This window comes from Numida meleagris, chromosome 22 (genome assembly GCF_002078875.1).
Source record: "Numida meleagris isolate 19003 breed g44 Domestic line chromosome 22, NumMel1.0, whole genome shotgun sequence".
NCBI lineage: Eukaryota > Metazoa > Chordata > Aves > Galliformes > Numididae > Numida > Numida meleagris.
Window position 1 is genome coordinate 5,005,272 of NC_034430.1, and position 14,405 is coordinate 5,019,676.

Consider the following 14,405-nt stretch of genomic DNA (forward strand, 5'->3'; position numbering starts at 1 on the left):
GCTGTGGGCAGGGGAGAGCGGTGCCTTTGGGCACACTGCTGCCCTCTGTCCTTGCTGCGGATGGCCGTGTGAACTGCTGGCTCTGAAGAGCTGGTCGTTTTTTGGGAGAGCTCTGGAAAAACACAGTCTTAAAGAAGAAGGGGGCTGCGCCGTCATTTCTCTGCTGACACGGTTGTGCCAGCAGCCACTTCTGGTTTCAGATGTGATTTTTGTTAGCTTGTCCCTCCCTCAGAGACCTGGTTTGAGGTGAGGCTTTGCTTTGTGCTTCTGAAACCACATCTGATGGCCGAGATGTGAGCTGGCGCTCCAGGCAGCGCAGCTAACACTCAGCCAGAAGGGCTCTCCAGCAGAGCCACGCTCTCCCTGTCTTTAATAACATGTTGCTCTTCCTTTTAAGCTGTCCATCATCTCTTCCCCGCTGTACCAGAAGGAATTTGAGCTAATGTACTTAAGCTGTAATATCCACAGTGACCTCTGTATCATAAGCATTACAAAGCTTCTCCCTCTCCCTTGTGAGTTGGGGTGTAGCGGTGAGATCCAGTGTGCAGGGAGCAAACCCCAGAGGTGCAACACGCGAGAGCAGCCCGGGTGGGCTTTAAAACCTCCGAGCAGTGGTATCAGGGGGAGGGGCCGTGGTGCTGGAAGGCAGCTGCCCTGCCCCACCACTCACTGCAGTGAAGGGAGCGTGACCCCCAGAGTCCCCAGCTCCTCTGTGCTGAATTGAAGACGGCAGGGTTGCACAGCAGCTGAGCGTAAAACGAGGACGAAGATAATACCTCACGAAGGCTGCCGGGGATTTGCTGTCATTCATGAGCGCTTTGAGAGCTACAGAAAGGGGAAATTTACAGTGTGGGTGCGAGCGAGCTTCCTGGCCCCATGATTGATGAGCTCTGGGCCATAACTTCTCTGGGGAAGTGGTGACGCGTTCCCAGCGGCGCGGCCAGGCGCTCTGTGGTGGCAGCAGCTGGACGAGCTCAGCCCGGATCCCTGTGGCCGACACCTGGAAGTAATTGAGCAGTGATAGGAATTGGTGGCTGCTGCACGCTCCTGGGGACTTGCTGTGTGATGCTGTGGACAGGCAGGTGCAAATTATCAGTAGGACGATGGTCCTGTGAAGAGAGGTTCTACAGAAGCAGATCTGTGATGCACCCGCTGGAATTGCTGGCTTAGCTTGCTGGGCCTCCATGTCCTGCAGAGGCACGTTTTGTCCATGAAGGCTAAAAGAAGGGAGGAAGGCAGCTGCTCAGTTTCTTTTCCTGGCCCTGCAGCTGCAAGGGAGGGCATCACAAACACTCCCATCCCTGCTGGGTTGCAGCAGTGGGCATCTGGTCACAGGCTCCAACTCCTGCTCAGCTCTGGGAGGGTGAACGGAGCTTTCTCCTCCTCCCTGTGTCCGGCACAAGGTCCTCAGCACCATTTGGTTTTGGCTTCTTTTCCTGAGAAGGGGAGGGATAATGGGGCCTGATGTTCAGATCGTGGAGGCCGGGACGGAGTCAGGGATCCCCTGAGAGCTTCAGCCAGGAAGAGCAATCTGGCAGCGAAGCACGGGAAATGGTCTCATTAATTCCCGTGGCTGGTAAAAATCCAGGCATGGCACTGTGTCCCTCAGTGAGCAGAGAAAGCTCTTGCTGAAAAACACTTCTGAGAGAGCTGTCTCCCGGCTGACATCGCTGGTGACGCTCTTCTGCCTTTCTGAGTGTGACTGCCTGCTGCACCGCGTCTCTGCTTTTGTGCTTTTCAGCTCACCACTGTAAGCAGCCGGAGACCCCCACCCACGCCAACGTCGGGGCTCTGGATTTGCCATCTCTGGGCTACACCTTGATCTATTCCTGTCAGAGTGGGTACTACCTCACCGGAGGATCCGAGCATCGAACCTGCAAAGCAGATGGCAGCTGGACAGGGAAGCCTCCCATCTGCCTCGGTAAGAGCTCTGAGCAGCGTGACCTCGGCTCTGGGCTCCGTCTCTGCAGGGGGGGGGATTTGCAGCCCGAGAGAAGGGAGCAATTCCCTTAGAGCTACGTGGGTTCTTCAGAGAAGTCGTGGGTTTGCGTGGCTGAGCTGGTTGCAGCCACCACAGCACAGATCCCGGAAAACAGGGGAAGGAGAGGGGATTTTCTGCTTGATGTTTTGGACTTAGAAACATCTGTACGGGATACCTGTGTGTTCTGTGCCTCAGAGCTCAAGTCTTGAACCCACCTGCAGCCCTTGTGCGGCGGTTAGCCCCGCCGTGTGCTCAGGCAGTGCCAGGTGAAGGCTGTCCTTTACGGGCACCGCCACGAGCAGAAACATCTGAGCAGAGCCAGGTGCAGCAGTGTTCATTTGGCCGTGGGTCCCTTCCTGTCTTCCAGCTGACGTCCGCCCCAGCGGCCGGCCGGTGGGCACTGCGCGGGACCCGCCGCTCTCCAAGCTGTCGGGTAGGTGCTGGGGCTGGCTCTGTGGGGAAGGAGCAGCCAGCAAACCAGCTGGTCATGCACGTGTAGCACTGCGGGGTGGTGGGAGCAGCCCGCGTGCCCCATCCCCTTCCTTCATGCGTTGCTGGAGAGCAGGCAGGAGCCTCCAGGGAGCGGAGCACCAGCATCTGCTGCTCTCCCCAGGGCGCTCCGGAGGCTGAAGCCCTCTGGGATATTGTACATTGAAGCTTTGTTCAATCTTTGGTTTTGGTTTAGGGTTCAGTTTGGGTTTGTTGCTGGGCTTTTTTTGGTCCGTGCTGGCTTTTCTTAGGAACCTACTTTGGGGTTTTGTTTGTTTTTCAAAGTTTCCTGGGTTTTTCTTCTTTTTGTCAGTACAACACAATGAAAGTCGTCAGCACGTTGGTTCTCCTCTCTTTGGCTTTGCACTCAGTGGTGATAGCACGGGGAGTGGGTGGGACTTGAGATGTTTGAATACTAATTTTTGAATTCAGGGAAAGAAAGGAATCCGCTCTATCTTGATTTCTGAGAAATGGAAACAAGTGGCAATGATCTCATGTTTCTCTGTCCCCAACTGCTGCGTTCTGCAGTGCCTGCTGATGTGTTTGCAAGGAATTCCCTTTGGAAAGGCTCCTACGAATACATGGGGAAAAAGCAGCCTGCGATGCTGTCTGTCACCAGCTTCGACCCTGTCACCAGTAAAGTCAATGCCACTTTAATAGACCACAGCGGCGTGGAGCTCCAGGTTTCTGGTGAGGAGCCAGCGGGGCTGTTTGTGGGGATTTACGCTCACTGCGCTGTAGGAAATGGGATCGCTGGGCAAGGGGCAGTGTGCTCTGCTGCCTGAGTGGTGTGGGCTTTCTGATGGAGCCTGACAGAAGCACCATGCAAGCTGGAAGTCTCCAGTCTTGGGCTGGACCAAGATGAACAAATCCTGTGCCCGAGTTTGCTTTGACTCATCCTGGAAAGCAGCACAACCCAGCTCATTGATTTGTAATTTAATCCAAGCAATTAAAGGGTGTGAATACCTCCTGTCCCTGCCCCCCAAGGAGCGCTGTGTAACGGATCTGATGTCACATAGGGAATATTTACAGCTGAATTGCTGCCCACGTGCAAAATGTCCTCAGTATCCTGGGGGGCAGATGTGAGGCTGGGAATTTGTGGTGTGGTTCCAGGTGCATCCCACTGGTACGTGTATAGGAAGAGCTGCTGCCCCCTCGGAGAAAGTGAATTACTTCATATTTGAATTGAGTTATTGTGATCTACTGATTAAAAGTCACTTATTTTCCAGGCATTTACAAGAAAGAAGACGTGCACCTGCTTCTCCAGGTTTATCAGATTATGGGGCCGGTGGAGATCTTTCTAAACAAGTTCAAAAATGATAAATGGGCTCTAGATGGACATGTAAGTGCTTGGACACCTCATCTACAAAGTCCACACAACTCATGCCATTGCTATCACAACCCCAGCTTTCCTCTCCCTGCAGCTGGGGGCATAACTCCCAAAATAAGGCTGTTATCCTCCAGTGACCTGCCTGCGTGGAGGGCACGTGGGGCATTCTTCCAGTACGTGAGATAACGTTCCATGAGCAGTCAGCTGTCCCACACTCCCCTGCAGCTGTGTGTGTGGTTATCAGTGGCTGGTGATCTGTAAGTCTTCCAGATAACACCAGAGGAGAAACCAGCGCAATTCATTTTACCGTTTATTATCTGCTGAGCATCAAGCTAGCAGAGCTAATCTTCCCCCATGGGGTCAACTTCACACCCAGATTTCTATGCCTGCTAGCTTCCCGTGCCCCTGAGAGACCCCCTGCAGCTCAGAGGGGCTGGCCCCTGGCCAGCTGTAGCTCGGGGCCATCGCTGTCCCTGTTGAATCAGCAGCACGCTCTGTCCTTTATCACTAACAAGATGGTTTCCCCCCTTGAGATGGGAGGTCTTAACAGGTTGCTGGGCAGTTAGACTTCTTAAAAAATGTCAAGTCTTCCCGGGGAATGGAATGGAATTAATGCCGTGCATGAAGTTGGAAGAGGGTGTGACAAGATGGGTGCTAAAAACCCAGGGAAGCGTTGAGCAAATGTGTTGATGTCTGGTCTTGTGTCGTTACAGGTCTCATCAGAGTCGTCCAGTGGCACGTTTGTGTACCAGGGCTTTGTGCGTGGCAAAGGGTTCGGGCAGTTTGGTCTTCAGAGATTGGGTAACCTTCCTCTGACTACTAGTTCTTCCCTTAGTTGCTGGCAGCTGCATTTTGGTGGCAGTGGAGGTTATCGAGCAGGAAACGTTCCTACTGTCCCCGGCATTAATTTGCAACCCTGCTGGGCCAAATCAGTAAGGTTAATCTGTTTACATCTGTTTTTAATCACGCTCCTAAATAAATGATTACCGAGCTAGGCTAGATCTCCAAACCATTCTTCCTGCCGGTCACAGGCTCGTGATTCCCTTTTACAGCCCCGCTTTTAACCCTGTGGTTCTGTTGTTGGAGGTGTAACCTGTAACTCCAGCAGCCCCCCCCCTTCCCGCAGCGCTGTGTTGAAATGTGGTCGCTTTTGCTGTGTTTCAGACGTCAGCATGATGGAAAACGATCCGGAATCAATAGGACACCACTTTGCATCAAACAGCAGTTCTGTGGCAGCTGCCATTCTTGTGCCTTTCATAGCCCTGATTATTGCAGGGTTTGTGCTTTATCTCTACAAACACAGGTGGGTTTCAGGGATTACGCCACTCAGTGAAACGAAATAAGAGGGCTGACAAAAGCGTTTGTGGGCTCGCCTTAAAAGCACTCCTTCTGGACCTGGTTTCTCGTTGAGGTCGGAAAGTAAGGAAAGTAATGGAGCAAAAGTGCATGGAGGTGCAAGGGTGTTGGGAGAGCAGAGTGCTGGGGGCTTTTACGGCGATGGGTGAGATTTGTGGCACCGCTGAGGACAAGGCAAAGTACATTTCGCACTTGGGCTTTGCGTACCTTGTAAATGACTTCTTTCTCCCGATGGGTGCACTGCTGTGGAAATGGTGCTGCACTTCAAAGCATTGTGTGGACTGGCTGCTGTGCAGGGGGAGCATGCTTAGCACTGTGGCAAAGCCCAGAGAGCTTCCTGCACCAGGAACCTGTACTAAGATTTGCTGTAGATCCCTCCTGCCTTTCCCACAGGCATTTACCTTCTTCAGAAGCAGCTTTTTCCTTTCCCACTGACGTTGTCAGTGCTGTTCTGCGGGCTGCAGCAGGAGCAGCCATGACCCCTCTGGGTTTTTCTCTCTGGCACCCTGCAGGAGAAGACCCAAAGTCCCATTCAACGGCTACGCGGGCCATGAGAACACCAACGTCCGAGCAACGTTTGAAAACCCCATGTACGACCGAAACCTGCAGCCCACGGACATCATGGCCAACGAGACAGAGTTCACAGTCAGCACTGTGTGCACAGCTGTATAGCACTCGTCCCCTGCGCGGTGAGTGGGCACAATGGGGACACGAGAGTGGAACGGTGCCACCGCGCTCCGGTGCCGCCCCTGGCTCAGCCTGGCTAAACTGGGCACGGGTGAAACGCTGCTCTTCTGCTGGGGGGGGTCTGTGTGCTGCTGGCCCCACGCTCAGGGTGTCTCGTTCCCACTTTTAGGCCGTTCAGAGCCTTGTGTTTGTCCTCAGCTGGATCAGTGTGGTTCAGAGGAGCGCTCTGTGGTTTGGATTGCCCAGGAGATCTCTGCCCTGGGCAGGACCCGAACCAGAACTGCCCTCTCTGGGGTCCGGTGCTCAGCTGGGGCATGGCCTCCTGGGGACCAGTGGCAAACCAAATCCCAAACATCCCTGTGATGAGAGCAACCACCGGGAAGGGAAGGGAAAAACGAGTCTCTAAGGGAGATCATGCACTGTATGGTTACAGACGTTTTGTTCAATGCTGCAAAAGATACAGAGGAGGGTGCACCAAGGGCCTTGGAAGTTCTGCCACAGAGGCACAGAGGACTAAGTAGCTTGTAGACAAAAGCCCCAAGCAGCCCTCAGGGTCACTCCTAGGCTGGCAAGTTCTTCCTTTGAGTTAACAAAGCTATCATGGGTTGCCTCAGCATTTCTCTGTGCACTAACAAACTGTTTCTCTCTCACCCTCTCCACTGTCCCAGATTCCTCCAGGGTCGGTATCTAGCAAAGGATTGTGTTTCACCTCACTAGTCTCCGTCCATTCCCTCCCCACCTCCCTCCTTCCAACCTTGTTGAGGCTGTGGAGAAGCTGCTACACCTTGTTGGGCTTTGTGTTAACTCCTGAGAGACTGCTCCGTCGTCCTCGCCCGCCCGCTGCGTCCTGCCGTGGATCATGAAGCCAACCAAGCGTCTGCTCTGCACAGCTCCTCTCTCCCACCCTCCCAGCGTGCACCAGCCTGGTAGCAAGACCTGGGCAAGTGGAGGGCCTGGGAAGCAAGGTGATGGGCTCAGTGTGCTGGAGGGAGCAGCGGGGCACCTGGGGTGTCCTCCACTTTCGAAGGATCTTGGACAGCCAGGGAGGAAGCCAGGTTGCACCGCACGAGGTGCTGACTGGAGTTAATGGAAAATACCAGTATGGGGCAAGATGAGTACTGGCTTTGTCTTTCGTTGTGCGGGTTATCTGTTGGTTTGTCCAAGTCAGAGCTTTTGCAGAAGTTTTCAGATGGGACTTTTTCGATGGGAAATGCAAAACTTTTCGAACCTTTCTCCCCTTCCTGCTATTTCGTTTTCCTTGGTACGCGTTTGCTGAGTTTGGGTTCCTCCTGCCCCCCTCGTCCATTTCCACGATGGCTCTTTGAGCCTGAGGCTGCTTTCAGGGCTGCTGGGGGAGCATCCCTCCATCCCTGGCCTCCTGCAGGCGGCTGCTGATCTCAGCCGTGCCCAAACCCCCTCGTAAGAAAACTGCTGACAGACAGGAAGGGGCAAAAGCCTCCTTAAAAATAACAAATACTGATCCCCCCCCTTCAACTAGTTGCATTCAAAAGCCTTTGCCCTTTCCGTATTGATCCTCCAAATGGCAATGCAATAAGAGTTTTAATTTCTATCCAAAGCTCTTCCCTTTATTTCCCAGGGGCGGGAAGGTTGGCTTGGCTTTCATGAGAACAGATAAGGGGACTTGACATTTTTCCTCCCTTCCAAAAGGACGATGCTTTGCGATGTCCTCCTCTAATAAAGAGGAGAGCTGCTCGTGTTGATTCAGGGGTTTAGTTTGTTTGGTTTGAGTCACTGTTTCTTGAACCGTGCTGGAGTCAAAGAAGGCAACAGTGCCATTTTACCCAACTGTCAGTCGAGCACCTCTCTGAAATACTGTTGACTTCGAGCCGTAAGTCAATGAAACAGCTTTTTCTTACAGAAAACTTGAAGGGAAAATAATTAAAACAAATGGAGTGGTGTTTACATCTCTGCTTGCGTTTGAGCACTGGCTCTCCCCTACCTGATGTCAGCTGAGGTTTTGTCTAATGAAAACCACAGGGTAGTTTTTTTATGTTTTGTTTATTCCTTTACTGTGTGTGTGCGCGTGTGTATATGTATAAATATATATTATTTTTTTTTACTTCTGTCTCTCATTCAGTGCTCTTAGCATAAGCAGCATTCTACAGCCTATGGTCTGAACAGCCAGCCTGCCAAAAAATGCCGTCTGCTCCCCAAAGCATCACTAAGGTGCTCCGATTTGCTCCTGAGAGGTGGGTAGAAGCACACACGTGAGCCAGAGCCCACACAGCAGTGGGTGCCCAGGCAGCTCAGGGCCACTCCTGCCAGTCCTGCAGCAAGCTGCTCTCCCAGCTCGTGCCAGATACTCAGACAGGTGAGAAAGGTGCACCCTGCCAGCTGGGTGCTGGGACTGAGCTCCCTCGGGTAGCCAGGAGGGGCTGCCATGGTGCCTGCCCTTCCCTGAGCATCTCCAGCTCGCAGGACGCGGCCTCCAGGGCAAGTGGAAGGGAAAGTGAGGAGAGGGATCCCCGAGGGGGCTGCGGTCTCGGGGTCTGGGGCTCAGCTCCCTCCAATTCCTCCACTTCAGCTGGGCTGCTGCGGTGAAGCTGGGGGCTGCGTCTCCCTCACGTTGATGGAACAGATCAGGGCGTTCCCCTGGTTCTCTTGCTTCTGTATGCAGTGAGGTGGCTGGTTCCTGACTTCACATCTGCTCTCTGGCCCCTGTTTGACTTCAGAGGCCCCTCCCAAACCTGAGCTATTCGGTGATTTCTGCCCTTAGCCAAACCCACAGCGTGTTCTTCCTTGCCTTTGCCAAGTCCCCATAACGCGGGGAACAGACCAGGCTCCCTTACACAGCACGTCTCGAAGGCAGCACCCTTTTGCAGCCCCCACGCCAGTGCTTGCAGCATCCTGGCTCCCCTCTGAGCACAGACCTTGCAGCATCCCACAGCAGCAGCACAGCTTGAATCCGTCCCAGCTGCTGTCACTGAGCTCAAGAAAAATGTCCCCCAGCTGCCACCAGCACCAGGCTGCTGGCACAGCGTGGGCAGGTTGGGCTGTGGGAGCCATGCACACACACACACACACTCAACAACAGCTCCCACATTTGCTTTTCAGACCTTTCCAAGTCCCGCTCCATCAGGGTAATAGCAAGGAGAAGCTTGTGTCGAGGCGTGTAAAACAAGCCTGAGATGTTCTAACAGCAAAGCAGGGAGAGCCGGAGCTGTCCTTACACAAGGTTTGCTGCTTTCAGCCTATTGCTTCCCACCTTCCACTGTTGCCCAAGCAGCAAAGGCAGAGGAAGGGGTCTTGTCCCATTTTTTTGCAAGCTGGCTGGGACGTGCTATGTGACATCCTCCATTCTTGTGCCCAGAGGACTTGCATTATGTTTAAAAAAAGGAAAAAAAAAAAAGGAAAAAAAAAGGAAAAAGAAAAAGGAAAAAGGAAAAAAAAAAGGAAAAAAAAAGAAAGAAAAATTAAAAAAAAAAAAAGAAAAAAATCCCTCTTTTGTACAGAGATATATTTTTATGAAGCAAAAGTTTGTACAGTAACAAAGACACAATGTAAATGTTTTTTCATTATTGTAGTAAAGAGTAGTGGAAGATCGGCTTTTTTTTGTAAATGTAATAAAATGTATAAATATGGTTTACATAAAAGTGTAAATATGTAATCTATACATACACTTGGCTTGTCTGCAATATATACAATTTAATTTATCTGTCTCTGTATATGAGGCTTTTCATTGTGTCCAGGCATACTTTACTGAATTTGAAAGCTATTTTAAATTTTTGAATTCAAATAAAATATAAATTTTTGCATTGCTTTTCTTACATTTTCTTTCTTTTTTTTTTTTTTTTTTTCCCCTGCTGGTGCCTTTTTCACGAGCTGCCCAAGTTCTCTCCTAGGACTCCCTGGATGCTGACTTGCACCCGTGCCCGAGGACGGCGGGGACGCGGCTGCACCCCAGCCTGGAGGATCTGCGCTGTGAGCCCGTGGCCCCGTGCTGCAGCAGCTCTGCAGCTCATCCCAGCTCTCACAACCACGCAGCAGCAGCAGCTCCCAGTGCAGCGCTCGGGCCGCACCGTGCTCCTTTCCCAGCTCGCTTCTCCCTGGGCGGACAGCCCGGATCTGGACGCGGTTTGCCCGGCAGCGGCTCATCCGCGAGGAGCTGAGCCGAGCTGACACCTGTCTGCTGTCCGTGCCCTCCTCCCTTCTCGCTTGCTCGGTGCTGATGCATTGCAGATGTGCTTCCAGCTGCGCTCTCATTCTGCTCCCCTTGCCCCCAGCTGGGGGGGATGCTCAGTGCGCCGGGGCCCACGCAGCCTCCCCTGCGAAGCCCCTCCGAAAACAGGCACTTAAACAAGAGCCTGGAAGAGACAAACAAAAGCCTCGAAGCTGGGATTCGAATCTCCACCTCGCTGCTGAGAGCAGGAGCACAGCTCCCCGGGGTGAGACTGGCCACTGTCTCTCGATCCGGGTTCACTGCCAAATCCGCTTCGCTTCGAGTTGGAGATGAATTTGGCAGAGAATCTTGGAGCTGGAAGGGGGCACTGGGCACGCTGCTGTGTCTGCTGTCGTGCTTGGGGAGGGTGCCTGAAGTTGCTGAGTTTCTCGCTGATAAATGGACACGTTCTCCTTTTAGGTTCCTCAGAGAAGTTTGTCAGTGTTTTTTTTGCTTTGAGCTGTATCTCAGGGCCTCCTGCCCCAGCGGTTTGGTCTCCCTGCTGCTGCAGCGTGGATCCTCCTGTTACCTCTCTGCAGCCCAGGTCGGGAGCATCAGGTTGTGATGGTCAGAGGGGAGCACGCAGCATCCTGCAGGCATCTCTGGGCAGCGCCCGTGCCTGAGGTCAGGGAGTGGTGCAGCTTAACATGGCCACAGCAGGGGGACAGCCCGTCCCCCTCCGTCCCTCATCCCCTCCCAATGAGATGTGCTGGAGCTTTAAAAACCGAGGTTGTAAAACGAGACGTCTGCAACAGGGCAAAACTTCCATCTCTTCCAACCCCAGAGAAAGGCACAGCCAGACAACAAATGAGTCATTTAATTGCTGCGGCAATCAGCCCGGAAGAAAGAGCTCCATGCCTCAGCCAGAACGGTGCAGTCCGTGGATCCCCAGGACCACGATAAAGAGCTGCTCCGTGAGTTACAGCGCTTCGACATGAGACGTTCCTGCTTCCTCCCCAGCTGCTGCCATGGGGCAGGAAATGATGGCTTGCCCCTGTGCCCTCCTGGTGCTCGGGGTTAATCCCCGGCTGCGTTGTCTTGCTTTTCCAGCAGGCTTTTCTCGGGCCCTGCTGCAGGCAGGAGGAAACACGGCGCTGAGATGGGTGCTGGGCGGGGGGGACTGCAGGGTCTGCGAGGCCCCATCCCGTGCTCGCGCTGCGCCCGGTGCAGGCTGCTTGTCAGCTCTGCTGCTTCTGCTCCACGATGCCCCAATTTGCTTTAATTAGGCCGTGTTCTCTGCCGAACGCCTCCTCGCTCCCCCTCACCGGTGACTGACTGCAATTAGCTCGCGTCTCGGCACTGATGGACGCAGTTTGTTTTAAGGAAGGGCGTTCCGCGCTCTTTGATGTCCTGCTGCTTGCTGCTGCTCTGCCCACGCCGGCTCCGCTGCTGCAGGCCTCCTGCTCTCTGTGGCTTTCACGCTGCCTTTTATTTGTCTCTTCTGAGCCAGACGCTTCATCTTTCTCGTTCCGTTCCCTCCTCGGCTGCTTTACCTGGAATGAGGTCGGCAGGAAGGCGCCGGGACTCATCCCCGGAGGTTTCCGCACGCGGTGCATGGGCTGGGAGCTGCACCAGCCTCAGCACGAGGAGAGGGAGATGGTTTTTAACAGAATGACGGGGCAGCAGTGCTGCTCCTGGTTGACTTCGAGGGCAGCGGTGGGGGGAAACCCCCACATCACAGCAGGAGGGCTCCGTGGAGCTCGCCCATCTCTCAGGGCTCCCCAGACACCCAGGCAGTCCCCCTTGGAAATCAATGAAATAACATCAACCCGCGTTGGCACATCTCGCCCCTTTCCAGCAGGTTCTCATTTAGCCAGCACCATAAGCGTTTGCGGAGCTAATTAACAGCAATTTCTATCAGCGCTTTGTAAATGAGCGATTAGCTCCTGGGGGTGCCCCCTACGTGCGCTCCACCCACAGCTGCGGCTCCCTTGGCTTTTCAGCAGAACTCGGGGATGGAAACACCCCCCTAATTACTCCAATTAGGTGGAGCAGCCACCCTGCCCCTGTGTAGTCCGGCCCCCGGCCTAGCCCCACGTGGGGAGCTTGTGATGTTATTAATTTCATCGCTTTATTTTACTTTATTTGCTCCTTCTATTTACTCGCCGAGCCAATGCCGACCGTCCGGGGTTCGAACCCGCTGTGCTCAGAGCCCCTTTCCCATTTGGTGGCTGGGGTCTGTGTTTGGGGGGGGTACAACTGTGAGTGAGCATGGTGAGGATGAGGGATGGGGGGAAGGTTCTTCCTCCTCCCCACGCTGCCTGGGAGGGGGGAGCCCGCAGCTGTCCAAGCGAATTACGGCCACGCAGCGGCTGTGCTGGTTCCGCTCTACAGCACTCGACAGAGCACCTGGAAATTCATTTGTCACCGGAGGAGAAAGGGAAGGAAGCAAGTGAGGTGAGTAATGAAATGCTAGAATAATTAACCACGGAGAGGAGGCAGCGGGGAGCGGGGCTGAGGCTCTGCCTGCTGCTCCTGCTGCTCCATCCTCACTTTCTGCTCCACCCTGGTCACCGTCCCCAGGACAGGACGCTCCTGGCACACAGCGCTGTTCCTCAGCTCCGCTAACTCACAGCTTCCCAGCAGACGTAGCTCTGGGGTTGGGCAGCCTGGTGGTAGAGCTTGGGATGCTTCCTCCAGGGAGACCTGCAGCTTGCTGGGTGGAGGGGTGCAGAGTCGTGGCCGTCCAGCTGAGAGAGGGGGGAAACCTCCAAGCTCTCGCAGTGTGGGTCAAGGGGAAGCTTTCAGTTGGTTGTAATGGGATTTCTGTTGGACCCTGCAGCTGAAGTTTCTGTGTGTGTCAGACCCTGCAGTGCACGTTCAGGCTCCGGGCTTCATCAAGACCAGGGGGGAGCAAAAAGATTTTGTGGGGAGGAGCTTCCTAAGGGCAATGCAGGTATAAGAGAAACCACAGCCCTGATGCTGCTCCATTGCTCAGTTAACATTAGTTTGGGTTGTTCTAGCTTTCCTCATCCATTCTTAAATAATTCCATTGCAAGGTTCCCACTTTGCACGTCGCTCTGTGCAGGCTTGCCCTCTCTATCTCCAGCAAATGAGAAACTTAAACTTACTCTAAAAAAAAAAAAACCCACCACCAAAGAGCAGGAATCCTTGCACGGAGCTGATGTTTGCATCCTGCCGGTGCAGCCAGGTTCTCTTGTGCATTCAAGGCCCAGCAAAGGCTGCACCATGGCAGGACCGTGCATGCATGCAGTGCTGGGGGGCCATGCAGGTGCAGAGGGGCAGCAGTGCTCTGCCCATCAGGTGTTGGTAGAGCTCAGTCATAATTTGCAGGGAATCATTTACAGCGAATTTACCTCCCCTTCTCTCGGAATGTCCAGCAGCAGGTTGCAATGTGGCTGAATTCCTTCGTTATCGAAAGGGAGTTGACAAATAATGTGTCACCATCAGGTCTGGCGCTCTGCCCGCTGCTGGCTGTGCACAACAGAACGCGCTTTGCTGAGGTGGGGCACATCCACTGGGGGCTGTTTCCTCGCCCTTTCCCCTGCTTGATGTGAAACCCCCCCGGAAACACCCACATGGATGGACCCTGCGTGCAGCCTGGAAACCCGCAGCCTGGAGACCAGCGTATCCTCAGGCAGCAGATGAGATGATGACCAAGCGTCACCGTCCTGCAGCGACCTGCCGAAGACATCCATCCCCTCCTGTGAGAAACAAGCACCCAGGAAGGCATCCCCTCGCTGGGCTGCTCCTGCAGATGCTGCCAAAGCCTTCCAGCTCTGCCTGAGCCTCCGCATCCCACCCGAGGGCTCCGTTGCCAGCTCTCTTCCTCGCTGCATTCTTGCAGCTGGATGTCCTACAGAAAATTAAATCCGCCACCGCCTTCTCTGGCTTGTTTCCTACAGGTTGGGCGCAGCGGGCTGTTCTGGCCCGGCGGCAGTGATAAAATAATAATAATGAAATGAAATGGCTTTCTGAGATGGGAAACCATCCCGGCTCTGTTGGGGCTGTAACAGAGGTGGTGATCGCAAGGAGCCGTGGGCCGGCTGCCACAGATGGGCTGCTCACAGCCCCACGCTTTGCTTTGCTCGCAGGGCACTGAGCTGACCTCGGCTGTCAGAGCTGCAGAAAACCAGGACACGTTGCCCTGCTGCAGCCCAGAGCCCAGCCAAGCCCTTAACTCCTTGGGTGAGGGTGGGAGCTGCATGGTGCAGCTTCCCTGCACATCTCGTTTGCAACTTGCTCCGGTTGGATTAGAAAAAGGGAGCATGGTTTTATCACTCAGTGACCATCATACATCCCCCTGGCCATGGCTCTGCAGGGCAGTGCTCTGAGCAGGAGCAGTCCTCCAGGTGCTCAGGCACAGCTCGCCCTGCAGCTCCAGCCTGCCCCACAGAGCAGCATCCCCTCCCCTCCCCACC

At 54.2% G+C, this 14,405-nt stretch overlaps 1 protein-coding gene across 7 annotated transcripts in view; it reads left to right on the forward strand.

The window, feature by feature from the left end:
• The window catches only part of CSMD2 (CUB and Sushi multiple domains 2), a 276,129-nt gene extending 261,731 nt beyond the window's left edge, over positions 1–14,398 (forward strand). For 3 of the 7 annotated variants that reach the window (XM_021375375.1, XM_021375374.1, XM_021375376.1), the window contains 8 exons: positions 1,742–1,921; positions 2,349–2,414; positions 2,999–3,160; positions 3,700–3,812; positions 4,514–4,601; positions 4,965–5,103; positions 5,669–5,845; positions 6,512–9,252. In XM_021375375.1, the coding sequence (XP_021231050.1) occupies positions 1,742–1,921; positions 2,349–2,414; positions 2,999–3,160; positions 3,700–3,812; positions 4,514–4,601; positions 4,965–5,103; positions 5,669–5,828 (908 nt within the window). In that variant the 3' untranslated portion in view covers positions 5,829–5,845; positions 6,512–9,252. Of the gene's footprint in view, positions 1–1,741; positions 1,922–2,348; positions 2,415–2,998; positions 3,161–3,699; positions 3,813–4,513; positions 4,602–4,964; positions 5,104–5,668; positions 5,846–6,511; positions 9,253–9,706 lie in introns of those variants that run through there. The other 4 variants (XR_002432468.1, XR_002432469.1, XR_002432467.1 and 1 more) reach the window with 4 other exon arrangements.